Source organism: Gymnogyps californianus, chromosome 2 (assembly GCF_018139145.2).
Source record: "Gymnogyps californianus isolate 813 chromosome 2, ASM1813914v2, whole genome shotgun sequence".
NCBI classification, from domain to species: domain Eukaryota; kingdom Metazoa; phylum Chordata; class Aves; order Accipitriformes; family Cathartidae; genus Gymnogyps; species Gymnogyps californianus.
In genome coordinates, this window is record NC_059472.1 from 54691304 (window position 1) to 54706096 (window position 14793).

Consider the following 14793-nt stretch of genomic DNA (forward strand, 5'->3'; position numbering starts at 1 on the left):
TAGTATTACTACTGTGTTACTGTATTACTACCATAAATTAATTCAATGGATGTAAAGTTCCCTGAGCTGCTGCCTTTTGAGAAACTACAGCTTTTCAGATCAGCTGTGCTTGTATCAGCTGGAAAACGTTAGCTGATAGGACATGTTACATTAAAAAGAAAACAAAAAAAATCTGCCTAGTTTCTTTCCAAGCTGCTCTCTTGTCTAATTCAAGCTGTGGGCTGTCACTGGGGCCCTGTGAATTAAGATGGGGAAATTGCAAGATGTCTAAGGAAAGCTACCCTGTGGTCAGGAAGGCTAGAGCTGCTAGAAGGGTCCAGTGAATAGAGCCAATATGCTGCAGGTTTTTTCTGTAAGCTTTATCCTACTGTACCACACTGGGAAACTTGAGACTTCGTGGCATGAGGAGGCAGGGAGGGTGTCTGGGACACCTGAGGTGTCTGGGAAGGCATTGTGTGGTAGAGGTGGGAACCTGGTGAGGGCAGCCCTTTCTCCAGGGGCCTTGGTGCACATCAGCAAGGGAATGAAAAACAGTAAGGCCTCAACCCCATACGAGTGTGACACAGGATCTGCTTGGGCTTAAAGCAGAATGCCTAGCTGGAAAGATGTCAAAAGAACCAATATGAGTAGAAAAAAAAACAACCCTTTCTGCCCATACATGCAACAACAATTAAACAGGATTAAGATGCATATGACAGGTTTGTATGTGCCTTATTTTAAAGTTACCTGCTTTATTGCACATTCCAGAGGCTTTTTTGGAGGGCCTGAGGGAAAAAAGATAGGAGGACCATTATATGGGCTAAGGAGCCTGCATGCAGAAGACACCATGTACAGTAATTCAGTAATAAAAACCTGTGCCAGTGCTGCTGACTGGGCAGGCTGTCATCCAAGAGGATAGGAAGCTAGTGGGGAGCAGAAATCAAAATGGGAATCAATCGGTTAGAGAGGTGAGCGGAGCTAAGTAGTGTTAATGAACTTAGGAGTGGATGTGTGCCTGTAATATAAAAATAATGGGCATACCTAATGGAAAGCAGATCTTCCTTGCCAAATGCTTTTCATCCTTTATCTTCTGGCTACCTACAGAGCTCTACTAAACAAGGCTGTAGTTCAGTGGCTACTGCTCTGTGCTGTCAGATGGAAGACTGCCTTAAGGTGTTAGCTTGAGAAGTGAGAAATACTTGGCCTAACAGCACTGCTGCAACAGCCAGCCCAGCCCCTCACAGAGGGAGGGAGGCATCTTCACATCTCATGGCAGAAGTTGTTCTAGCAGCATTTAATAGTAGCTTAGACATTACGGACTTAAATGAAGGGCTGGATTAGCCCTGCTTGTTATTAAGGTGGAAGAAGCAAGATCCTCTGCAAAGAATTCATTCCCTTACCACCTTCAGTCCTGTCCTCACCAAATCTTCATCTGCAGAGTCCCCAGGAGTCTCAGAAAGAAGCAGCTCCTATGTTGTTATAGCTGAAATAACTCTGATGTAGTAGTGAGGATTGCTCATAATGTTGACTGTTGTTGGCTGAAGTGGCCTTTGCATGCATGAAACATGCTTTCCGAAGGGGATTAGTTTGTGCTATGAGGGTTGTAGTGCCTGATTTCTATTTGGATAATGTTACACAATTCTAAGTTTTTTAAACAATGAAATTAATGTAGCCAAAACTTGTTCTATGTGTGATGATAAAGTAAATGTGGCTACAGGAGCCACAGCAACCCATGGGCTGGTGTCCTGCAGTGCTTACTTATGCAGTATTTTGTTAGAAGTATGAAGCATTAGTAGAAGGTTTCTGCTCAAACTTGGTTTGAAGACTGACAGGATCCCCCTTCCTGAGACACCAGGGTAAAGAGGGGGACCTGTAAAACTTCAGTGGGTATTAAGTGGCTGAAAGACTTGGTGTCTACATTTAGAAACCTATTAGTTATACTTTTTCTGTGTCTTTAAGAAAAATGGTTGAATTTGAAGTATTAATGTCTTTGGGTAACTCACTTTTTTTGGAGATATTTCTGTGCACAGCAAGGTGCACATCTAAACTTTGTTGAAATGGGACACAGAGCTCCCAACATAAGCATCAATTTGATATTTTGTTAGCTGTCCTGGAATAGGAGAATATAATGGAGACAAATGCTGAAGGTGCTTCAGGTGGGAGAATGAATTTATTTTGGTTTAAGAATAAAACTAGTGAACCAGTTGAAAATGGCAACGATAAAGTTTTAAACTACATGACACAAATATAAGTTCAGTTTTATCCTTTTTGACTCTTTAGCAGCATATATTCACATAGCTGTTTCTGGTATGTTAATGACTTGAACATTCACTTTGCTAGCAAAACTCACTTCTAATATATAAGCTCAGGTTGAAGTTGTTGAAAGGTATAATGTATTTAAAATGCCTGTGCATCTTCTGTTACAAAAGCATTAGCACTGAAATATAGTGTGCTTGTTACACCTTGCATAGTGCTGCAGAGTGGTCAAAATCAGGCATATTGTCTGGTATTAAAAATACAACAATATTTCCATATGTAATAATCAAATAACCTTCTTTCAGAATACATGTCTATTTTAATTATTTTTTTAAGGGCTGTTCTGGCACTGAAGCAAAGCAAGACTAAAGTGGAAGCCATCTTGCAGGGTAAAGACCTTAATATGACGTTTCATGGGATTGGACAGTTTAACAATCAGGTGATATATGTGAAAATGTCAGAGGAAGACCAGAAAATGCTGAGCAGAATTGCAGGTGAGTACCTATCCTGACTCTTTACCACTTGTGGTTAAACAAGTTTGTAGACTCTGTCAACTCTTGTAAGCACTGGCCTGAGCTGCTGTGCATGGCCATGATGTGCTGCCTTTCCTCTTGTCTCCTCTTTCTAAATTGTTAAATATGAAGCTGGCAACTGGGATCCTGCAGAGCATGAGAGCTAAAATAAGTTCTCTGTACTAATTTGGGACAGGTGAGATGCACAGACATTTGACATGTCAAGTTCACACAGCAAGGCTATCCTAGCCTGCCCTGCAGTCAGGACCTTGCAGGCCTGTGGTGTACATAGGGTCTTCAAAGTGACATCTCAAAACTGGGGCTCTGTTCATTCCTGTGAACTGGAAACCTTTTAAATGTTGGCTTCAGTTGAGTTTACAAGCAATTCCTTTAAATTGGAGCATGTGTGAAATCATGAGTACCTCTGGGACAGGTGACAAATAGCAGTGTTTGTCTGCATGTATGTGTGTAGCACCAGCAAATCAGTCTTTTGCTTCCACTGTAGAAGATGGAACAGAAGTATGAGTAGCTTGTGTCCTTTGCTCTAACTTCCCAAAGCACTGATGGGTTCATGAAGATGTTCTAGATCTTTGACCTGCTTACCTGCATCTGAATACAATTTCAGAAGGGCTTGATACTCTCCTCTTCCCTCCCACCCTGTTCTGTTTTTAGGAGCTGCTTTAGCCTGCAGTGCAGAACCTAATCTGTGTCCTGGGCTTCTGCTTCCAACAGAGCAGAAATAATCAATATACATTTTTCCTTGCTATTTTCATACTAAGCAAAAAGGAAGCATAGTTCAACTAATGCTTCTCGAAAAGGCATGCAGTACAAAGACACTATGTAGTCTTCAAAGGATATAACTTTTCAGAATAGTACGTTTTCTTTTTGTTGAAGCTGCTTCCTACCTCCTCCAGTTCTTAGCTTTGATATGATAGTTCTGCTCTCTTCTCCTCCTGTTTATTTTCCCTCTTAAGTACTCAGTGTTGCAACTAGACAGAAGACGCCTCTTAAGATGAACAGCTTCTTTGCCTCAGCTAAATAAAATTAACGACTTCACTATCTGTTACCTTTTGCTTGACCCTGGCCTTCATTTCTCTTATTGTTTCATCCATGGCAAAGATAGTTCTGACTCAAAACAGCTGTGCTTTTGTTGAAAGTACTCTGATGTTGTCCCTACTTATTAGGATTAGAGCCTCAACAAACTTCTCCATGCCCAAATTGTTTCTTCTAAAGTCTTTAAGTTTAACACAAAATAATCTTGACTGGAAGGTGACAAAGTAGAAGGCATGTGATGCAATTTCCTTTAAGATCATATTTGGTATGTGTCTGTCCACAACATATACTTCAATGCTATTGAAAGACGGGATGGCTTGACTGTTTTGATGCCCCCCCCACTCCCCAGCTCTCTCCTCATTCACTTCTGAAAGATGCAGAAGTGAATACCTCCTTTCTCTTGTCTGACTACTGCTGTTTTTCCATCTACTCATTGTTTTGCTTAACTGAGAATTTTATTCCCAATGAATCATAGCATACAAGATCAACCTTTATTGTGCTATTTTAGCACCAGCAGAAATGTTTAATTTTGGTTCTGCAGAATGTGTGCTATGATGCTCTCTTTTCTTTTTCTCTTTTAATGATATTGGAGCTGCATTAACTCTAAAAGCCATTACAATAGCGGGTGGCAGATCCTTCTCTGCCTGGATAACGTGCATCTTCAGGATTCTGGGAACCTGGTGTCTAGCTTCTGATCTGAACCCCTTTCTTAATGAGATGGAGGATAAGAATTTTCATTGCAAGCCCCAGGAATATTCTCTCAGTACTTGTGTGGTTTTTAATGTAATATGATTGTTCACTGATTGCCTGAAATACTTCCTTGACTGAGACAAGCTGCCAGTTTTCAAGCTGTTAACTCTGTCACCAATGGCTTTGCTATCCAGAGAGATGTAACTTCCAGTGTTGTTCTCCTTTCTGTATAACTTCTGACCATTTCTAGAACTTAATGAGTCTGGGGATTATGCAAATATGTATCAAAATCTATCCTTTTAATGACATCTCTGAAGAAATGGTTTTCTGTTTTTTCTCCTCCCCCTCAGCATAACAACTGAATTAATCATTATACAATGAATAGGGATTTTTTTCTTTTAGTCAATATTTTTGGTTGCTCATGGGATAGGTGTAGATTTTCAAATGCTGCCTTTTCAAGCAGCATGATGGGCGAATGATTTGACTGGCAAAGGTCAAGCTACTCCTGCCAGCTCCCTCTGCCTTGTCACGCCCTTATTGATGATTTGTCAACAACAGTTTAACAGTTCAGCCTGCTCTAATGAAGTTTTTGAACCTCTGAAGTGTTCCTGGCATTATCAAATACAAAAATAGGTGGCTGGCTCTTCATTTGCTTTCATTCCTATGTCATGGACTTTAGTTTCAAAGTGGAGAGTTACCCTGTCTCTTGATAAATTAACTGCAGTTAATTGGTAAATACTGAGCATTATGGGCCTTGTCTTGCTGCTAGTGACCTTGTCTACTTTGAAAAAGAGGTACTGCTTAAGATGTCTTGGAATTTTCTTAGGATATTTATCAAGTGAGCTAAGGAAGATAGTGTCTGGAAAATTGAGTGCCATCCTGACATGGGCAGGACATCAGCTACAAACCTTGTTCCTAAGCCGACTTCTTGAAGGTGATTCGTAGGCTTGATCTTTCTTCCATCATCAGCCTTTCTAATGAAACTCTGCTCATGGCAGTAGGACCTTCACCTTGCAGTGATAACTCCTTTCTGCTGTTTGGTAGAACTGGTGCTGGGTGGTGAACATAAGGAGATGCTACTTTCAGGTTTTTGTTACGTTAAGGTCTAGCTTGCTTCTTTTTGTGCATCTAGAGGATGTTATTTGCCCAGATATGTGGGGAAGGGCTTCTTCCTAGAAGGAGCTTAGATACTTTGCTGCTGCCTGTATTCTTCAGGGCTTGCTGTGCTTTGACCTACTGGTGTGGGAACAAGACTTAATAACATGCAGAAACTCTTCATGTTAATGTGTTTTATTTGACAAAGTACCAGAGGCACTTTAGGGGTTATTTGATACCTAACCATAATCACCTAGTACCATTTTTAGATGCCCTAAAGTATCTGCAATGTCCATGCTGGACCTACAGCCAGACTGTACCCTTCTACAGTGGCAGCTGGAGGCCAGGTGGGCATCCTGTGGGGCATCTAAAAGGCCATTCGATGCTTGTTCGGGCAACTGGGTCCTATTCTTTATGTATTTTCCAGCTGGAAAACATAAAGTAGTTGCCTTGGCAGAGTGACCAGACAGCCCCAGCTGCTGTTCCCTCACAAACACTCTGAGATGAAACATTTTAATGTATTAATTAGCTAAACTCCAAGCCAGAGACTTGGCCGTGATACAAACGCATACGACAAACTAGTAAACATGCATGTAGTTAAACTTCCTGATAGATGGAACATAAAATGGAAGTAGGGTGATTTCAAGCAATGCACTCATCAAATATGTGATATGCTATTTTTAACACAAATTTCAACATTGAACCTGCTTCTCCCAGTGCCTAAGCAATTAAGGAGTAACAAAGATAGGTGGCAAGGTGGGGGAGTCTGGCAGGAAAAGCCACATAAATATTGCAGTTTTCCAGGGCATATGTTGATTTTTCACTTTATCCCCTTCATACAGCCAAGGTATAAAGACCTCTGGCAATAAGAAAAATTGCTGGAGAGAGGTCCTAAATAAATACTCCAGCCCTAGCCAAGGCTTTCAGTGTTATTTTGGACTTATTCTTTACTGTTTAAGCACAACAGTTGAACAACACTTCATCTTCTGCATTTGCCAGACTTGCAGGGGTCTGCCTCACGCAAGCTTTACCTTGTTATTCTTGTGAGACTGCATCCCCTAATTGAAAGTTCATGAAAACCAAGGATAGATCAACTTGGCTTGACTTGTCATTACAATCCTTAGCTGAAAGACCTTGAATATAAATTCTGGAGTTGCTCACAGACACTTCTTTCAATGCAGAATAAAACCTTATTGCTTTATAGTTATGTGGCCAAAGTCTTTGAATTGACACCACCATAAACACTTTGTATGACATAATCTGCAGAAAGAGTACTAAGTTTGTGTGACTTTTCCTTCTGAATTGCTCCAAGTGCTGCGGAGTTGCACTAGTTTTGGGAATCTTGCCACTTTTTGCTGGAAGCACTTTGCTTTTCGCATTGCTTTTTGCAATAATTGGGGAGAATCTGTCCCATCACACTCCCCAGCTGTGGCCACTGGTGGCTGCATCTTGTTGCTGGCAGGGCTGCCATGGGCATGTGCTTTCCTGAACTCACCATTGTAATAAGAGGTCTGTGAATTCAGAAGGAATTGCATTGCAAACATAAAAGTTTGGATCTAGTTTAAGGTTTGCAACATATGGCTGCGCATCCGGCACAACTTTGTTTTTGCTTATTTTTCATTTGTCTGTGTTGCCTATGATGATATGACAACTAGTTATCTGCTGTGTGTTTTAACTGTGTGTCTTGCTCAAGAAAGGCATAGTGGCTTTTTGTCTAATCTTCCTGTAAATATTTTTCCCTACTTCCCAACTGTTTTGTTTTTTTCTCATTTTATCTTTTTACCAGAAGCTGTGGAAGAATGCTTTATTGAAATGAATCTCGATATTTCAGGGAGCAAGGATTTCAAACCACATCTTACTTTCCTAAAGCTCTCCAAAGCACCAAGGTTGAAAAGAAGGGTAAGTAACCAGGTTTAAAATGTTTTTTTACTGGGATCTGTTCTAGTGATTACTTTCCTTCTAATGAAATTCTTGGGGACTATATACCTAAGCAATAATCATTGCAACTAGAGAAAAATATAATTTCTTTTAACAAGCTTGTATATAGGCTGGCCAACACAGTTTTGTTTGCTCATATCCAATTGGAAGAGATGAGGTCTCTTGCTTATATTGTGCATGGCTCTATTGTAGAGTACAGAGTGTGTTCCTTCTGCTGTGGCCAGTCAAATCTGCATGAAAACACAATGTCAAGCTGTTTCCATAGGGCAGGATGGCTTCTGAGCAATATTTATCTGAGAACAAGATTAATGTCATGTTGGAAGCCAGGCTGGTGCCTTGATTTATGCTAGAAATGTGTGATGTGCTTTTCTAACCTTTACTGCAGCATTGTATGGGATTTTATCACATACAATTAAAGTAAAAAACAACTCTGATTAGATTGCTCATTTCCCAGTGGAATATTGTCCTGCTTGTTTCCAGGAATAGTACTTGTATTTATGAGGTCAATATATTGCAAACCTGAAACACTAAAGGAGCATGCACAAAGAAAACAGAAAATGTTATAATAGCTGAAGAAAATGACCTTGTATTCGTGCACTTCAAGTACTTCATATTGACTTGATATTTGCCTTCTGTATACATGGTACAATCAAAGTTGGATAGTACTGATAGTTCTGTGCTGGAGGCTTTTTCTTTTATACTGCCTATGGGGGATTTCATGAGTACAGGCATCAGCAATGTCTAATGCAAAAGAAAATATACAATAGACATGCAGGAATTACTGTTGACTTTTGTCCAGAGTATTTTCACACTTGCTTTTACTATCAAGTTTAAAGTAAAAAAATAAATTGCAATTTTTTTGCATGTTCTCCTCCTTCTCTGATCTCTAGCACTAAATATGGCATATATTCCTGCATAGTATGATTCATGTATGCAATCTCCTTGCTTATAAATACGTAAGTGTATAGAGCTTTGAATCTTTGAATATCAAGTAAGCAGGGAGCCCAGAACTGGACGCAGTGCTCCAGATGAGTCCAACCAGTGCTGAGCAGAGGGGAAGGATCACCTCCCTTGACCTGCTGGCAACACTCCTCCTAATGCAGCCCAGGATACCACTGGCCGCCTTTGCTGCAAGGGCACATTGCTGGCTCATGGTCAACTTGGTGTCCACCAGGACCTCCAGGGCCTTTTCTGCAAAGCTGCTTTACAGTCAGCCCTCAGCCTGTAGCGGTGCATGGAGTTATTCATCACCAATGGCAGGACTTTGCACTTCCCCTTGTTGAACTTCATGAGGTTCCTGTCAGCCCATTTCTCCAGCCTGTTGAGGCCCCTCTGGATAGGAGAGTGACCCTCTGGTGAATTAGCCACTCCTCCCAGTTTTGTCATCAGCGAAGTTGCTGAGGGTGCACTCTGCCCCATTATCCAGACAATTAATGAAGATGCTGAACAGTACTGGACCTGGTATTGACTCCTGGGGTACACCTCTAGTTAGCAGCCTCCGACTAGACTTTGTGCCACCAATCACTACCCTCTGGCCCTGGCTGTTCAGCCAGTTTTCAGTTCACCTCACTGTGTTCATCCAGCCCATACTTCATCAGCTTTTCTATGAGGATCTTATGGGAAAACAGCGTCAAAAGCCTTCCTGAAGTCCAGGTAGACAATATTCACTGCTCTTCCCTTGTCTACCTGGCGTTGCTCATTCCTGTCCAAATTTGTTTGCTCCTTAAAGCTGTTGCTCCTGAAATACTATTCTACACATCAAGGCTGTGAAACCAAAGTGGAGCAGGGCTGTATGTTAAGTTATTACTGTATGTACAAATCTCCCTGAGGTTAGTAAGGCTCAACCCTAGACATAGGATTTAACCTCAAAGATCAAACTGGAAGATTAATGTGTATGTGTTTTGAGATCTGACATGTCAACTGAAAATGCTGACAACTTACTGCATCTCTTTCAAAATTAAAATGTAATGGGAAAAGAAAGGACAAAACCCGACTACTTGTATGGTATCTCATTCCTAAAGACTGCAGGAGAGAAATCAACTTTCCTAAACACTAGAAGATGCCAAAGTATGAATAAGACAAAATATTACTTCAGTTATTATGATGCCATCTACTGGCTGTAATTACTTTCTTTATACCATAAATGTTTCCTTGTAGTAAGGATGCAGTTTAAGTACTTCAGGCAACTTAAGTGCTTCTTATATAAAGCTTGAGAAATAATTACTAACACTCACTGTTTATATTTTACATCTCAAGAATACTTTGTTAACAAGACAGGTATGTGATGATACTGGTGGAGTAGCTGCAGACCTTGTTCTTATTTGTGGGGAAGGAGGAGCTGGTTCTCTTTAAAACAACTACTACAACAGCAAACTTTAATCTCAAGAAATTGTGCATCTTTGACTTTAGTTCTGTGTCTAAAGATCCCAAGAGGTTGGGGAGAGCTTGGTTTGTGTGCTATTTAGCTTGAATAGCTACCAAAGGAGCAGTATGTCCTGTTTGATTGGGTTCAAAATGTGTAGCGTGCCCCTGGCGTAAATATAAAATATGGGTTCTTCAGGTTTTCTGACTTCTCTTTTTCCAATGAGCCAAAAGGGAACAGTTCACCTCTTAAGAGAATCCACTTCAGTATCTGTCTGTAGCAAGAGCCTTCTCCAGCACGCAGACTAAGTGCTTTTGTCAGTGCGGGTTGTTAGCCTCCAGTGCTGGGCGCTGCCTGTGCTTGCCTATGCCGGAGTGAAGCTGTGGATCAAGTGCCTCCACACTACAGTGGAAAATGTTTGTTCTTGCTTTTTATGCTGCTTTAAGTAGATTCACTTCATGCAGGTCTGCAAATAGCTGTGTTCTACCCAGGGTGGTGAGAGAGCAGCAATCTTGCAGAGTCACATACTTGTATTAAAATATTCGGAGTTTTTTAATGAAAGGGCAGCCCTAATCCGGCTCTCTTCTGGCTACTTGATAAGTTATCTTCAATGACATGACCTTACTCAAGTTTCCATCATCCTGCTGAATTACCCAGAAAACAGCCCGTGCACAGTTGTACCTCTGCATTTCAGCCGAACTTGAAGCTGGTGGCATTAAGGCGATGTGTAGCTCTTGGCTACTGAACAGCCTGGCTCTGACTGACACATGGATATATCTGGGGCACAGGAAAAGATGTGCAGTTTGTTTAATTAAACTTTGAAGTGTTTTGGTCATCAGGGGCAGCAGTACCTAATAGTTTGATGTGTTTGGTTGTGAAGCTATTTAGATCTATTTTTGTCCAGGTGACACTGGCTGTTCTGGCCATCCTCCCGCAATCCCCACGCCATGAACAATGCATGTCTGCCTGCTAAAAAGGCTGTTATTACAAGGAAGAAAGCTTGTAAAGAGACTTTTTTTGTTTGTTTTTAATTGTGCACTCCTGTGCATTTGAGAGCAGGGCTGAACAAACTGATTGAGACTTCTTTGAGGCAATGTGCTACAAGGGGCTCCTTGGAGCCTTGTTAGCTCGCTTGCTCATTAGGTTAAGGGAAGGCGGAGACTATTCCCTGTTGCTTAATGATTCATCTGTCCTTCACTTCATCTCCATGTGTGCCTCTGGCATATGTGGTTTGTTATAAGCTAAATGCTTTGTGGGAGCCCCTTATTTAAATTGGCAGCCTGTTGCTGACCAAGTTAAAGCTGCGGGGACTGTGGAATTGTTGGATTGCTCGCCCATTCCTGGTGACACCCATACAGGGGAGCCAGCGCTGCTGCACCCAAACTTGTTGCGGGGAGAACTGCAAAGAAATTACTCAGGAAGACTGATTTTAAATCTTGACAGTCCTAAATTACAATAGTTTCTGAACATGTGCCTTGATTATGGCAGTGGAAGTTACTTTTTCTTAGTCTGAAAAGAGCACGTCAACATCTGAAAACACATCTATAGGAGCAAACACTTCCATTTATGCCATGACTGCTGTAGCATGTGGCCATTGGAATACGACCAGTGCTTGGTAGCAATTGAAGAGCTGCTGTGGTTTCCTTTTTCTTTTCTGGCTTGCTGAAATGAGCTTGCTTTCACAATAAGTCACTGAGTTAAATTTCTTTTGAATACTTCTTTGCTCACAGGGAAGAAGGTGCATGAGTTCTATTTCTAACCTGTCTCCAGCACACAATTTAATTACTGTTGTGGAATGTGTACACCAAGGAGAAGGATTAATTTTTCAGTCTGTAATGGTAGCAATGGGATGAAACTGAGCAAAGTAAACTTTAGGTGGAAATAAAGAAATCTCTCCTAAAGGCAATTCAGGAGACTAGGGAATAGCTTCCCAATGGATGTGGTGACTGTGAACTTGCCTGAAATATCTAAAATTATGGTATGTTTTTGCTTGCGGAGGGTATGGTAGGTGGAGGGTTCAGCAAAAGCCAAACTTGCTGTAACTTTCATTAGTAATGGTTGATTTTTCTCAGTATCAACTTAAATACTACCAAATAAAGTTGATATTACTATCCTAACGGGGGGAGGGGGGTATTTTCTTTGCTAAGTTTTGCTAAGATAATACTTGATACATCTTCTACCTTTCTAAAGTGCATGTATTTTTGTGTGTGTATATATATAATATACATATAATGTCACATTGCTCTCAATATTTAGGGCTTCAGAAAAATTTGTTCGGATCTGTATAAAGAATATGAAGACAGTTACTTTGGCACAGAGGTCTTCAGTCAAATTGATCTCTGCGCTATGCGTAAGAAGAAGCAAGGAATCTGGTTACTATTATTGCGAGTGTTCAATTAATGTGGGCTCCAGCAGTACGAAAGAGAGTAAAGAGCAAGAAATGCAGACAGAAGATGTGGGAGAAACAACCAGTGAAGACCTTCCAAATAGTGCTGCAAAGGCTGAAATAGGAGCAACTGCTGCAAGCTGTAAGCTTGCCTCGTGTTTAGTGGTAGCTGATGATAAACCATCTGAAAATATTGCTGAGGCTTCAATTGCAAGTAAAGAAAAAGAAATCAATGAGGTGAAGGGACAGCCTGAAGCTACAGATGGGACTTTTCTTGCAGCTGGAGAGATCTGCTCAAAGTCAGTACTTGGTCTGTTGCCAGCATGTTCAGATGTATTGAAAAGCGTAGAAAAGGAACAAGAAAAAGCAAAGATAACAGATGGTAGCTTGCAGAAAACTGAAGCAAGGGAATATGCACCTGATCAGCCAACAAGTTCAGGATAAAGCTGTTGCAGTCCTTGGTGAACTGAACCCGTGCTTGGTGATGGTGAAGGCAGGCAACCACAGTGGTGCTGAGATGGGGGCTGGGGATGGTGAATTCATTTTTGGCAGAGAACAGTCTTTTTAGGAGACTGACAAAGCAAAGTAGAACAAAATCTATGAGGGAAACATCACTGAATATTGTAATGGTGAAATGCCTAGGTCTAAACAAGAACCTACACTACAGGTGCGTGTGAGCATGTGTAGTATAAAGACAAATGAGCTCTGGTTTACAGGATCAGGCCCTTCAGAAGTCATGCATTGATACCAAAGTTGTTGCCAGATGCCTCTGGTGCCCAAATGTACACTTCTACCTTCGTTGCATTTCTTCCTACCCTGCTTCCCCCCCTGCTCTGGGCCTGCAGCCCTGACTTTGCTCCTTCCTTTGCCTTCCTGCCTTCTCCTCTCTGAGTACTGCCTAAAGACACTTCTTGCCTAATGCCTACAGCTGCTCTGACTTAAGACTCCAAACCATGATTGCAACACAATCATTCACTGCATGTCTGTAAATGGTAGATGATTTTAGTTGTCAACACAGTTCTGTGAAATATGTGCTTTCCTTTGACTAGTAGCTACTTAATGAGAAAATTATTTTTCCTGACTTATGGAAGTAGTATTTTTGGAATAAAATGAGGTATAACACTAAATAATTTTCTTTAGAGAAAGAGAAGAGAGGAAGAAGAATCCATAATGAATGTTTTTGTAAAATGCCTTGAGGAGGAAAACGAGGCACACCAGCCTTTTTCTAAACCAATGTTATGTTGTAGTCTCACATGTATGCATGAGTTAGTAAAGAACAGGATAAACCAGAACCGTGTTTATTTCTGGTAAGAAGAGACTACAGCTTTTGAACCATCGCTGGGGCTGAAGTTTCCTTGCTTCGCACGCTGCTCGCTGAAGCCAGGGAGAGGAGCTGTGCCTCCCAGCCAAGCCTGCCCTACCTGCGGGATGGGGAAAGGATTTTCTCCGCGGAGCCTCACGGCAGAGTGAAACCAGTAGATGGCACTACTGGAAAAACAGCTGCGACTGGAAAGGGAACCGGCTGCCTCCAGGTCTTCCAACACTCGCAGCAGGCTTAGGCATCTATAAAAGGGGCAAAAAAGGCGGAGGAAAGCAATCGGGCGCTTGGAAAATGTCTTACTTCCCTTTTCTGCTCTAATTGCTCCTTGAAAAGCGATATTTAGTTTTTTAGAAGCTCCATCTTTCCTTGAAAAAAATGTGTGCATTTCAAAAAAGCATGTCATCAGGTAGCTTTTTCCCCCCCAAAAGTAGTAGCATTAAGCATATGGTGGTTTGCTTCCCTACATGGTGTGTGGGAATACACCTTTGGGCAGAGAGGCTAGGATGCATTCTGCTAAATTAACATCAGGCTGTTTTAAACCTGTTCAGCTTGTTACCAGACTTAAAAAAAAAAAAAAACAAACCCCAACCAACCTGTATTTGTGCCCTTTTCACAGGGAGGGCGGAAAACAAAACCCACCAGACGGCCACTGTGCAGGAGGAAAGGGAAGGCTCTGCATTTAATGAGCCTGCTTTGTACTCGGCACCGGGGTCCGTGTCAGGTCCCTTGTGCTGCAGTGCTTGGCAGAGCATTTATTTTTGTGTCGCTCCACTGAAGGTTGTGGACTTTCAAAAGGCTGTCCCCAAATGGTCTTCTAAATGCAAATTTGAGAGTAGTTATTCCCAGCTTCTCTGGGGTCTTCAAAATGCAGCTAAATAGCTCAATGCTAGAGGAAGACTTCAAGGTTAATCTGGCAGAGTATTAAGAGTGAGACTTCCATAGAGCATCTCTGTATCAGCACATTCTGGATGAATTTGTTTTCCAGAAAAGTTTGCTTTAAATGTACACTGAGGAAACAGTGTTTCTTAATGATTTCTTAATTCAGAAAAGGATCAGCAGTGTCATTTATCCTAGGAATTTAAGTGGATTCAATGGCCTAGGACCAAGTACACTTTACAACAAGCTGTATGTCGTCTTATTGAAAATGTTAATTATCTTTTTATAGACAGATGGCACTGGAGTGTAGCAAATGTGTAGTGAA

At 41.4% G+C, this 14793-nt stretch overlaps 1 protein-coding gene across 2 annotated transcripts in view; it reads left to right on the top strand.

Annotated features, from left to right (window-relative positions):
• LOC127013147 (bromodomain-containing protein DDB_G0280777-like) overlaps positions 1–14285 on the top strand; it is a 33038-nt gene extending 18753 nt beyond the window's left edge. For both annotated transcript variants that reach the window (XM_050891827.1, XM_050891826.1), the window contains 3 exons: positions 2572–2729; positions 7372–7484; positions 12142–14285. In XM_050891827.1, coding sequence (XP_050747784.1) covers positions 2572–2729; positions 7372–7484; positions 12142–12285 — 415 coding nt within the window. In that variant the 3' untranslated portion in view covers positions 12286–14285. The remainder of the gene's footprint in view (positions 1–2571; positions 2730–7371; positions 7485–12141) is intronic.
• The last annotated feature ends 508 nt before the right edge of the window (positions 14286–14793 follow it).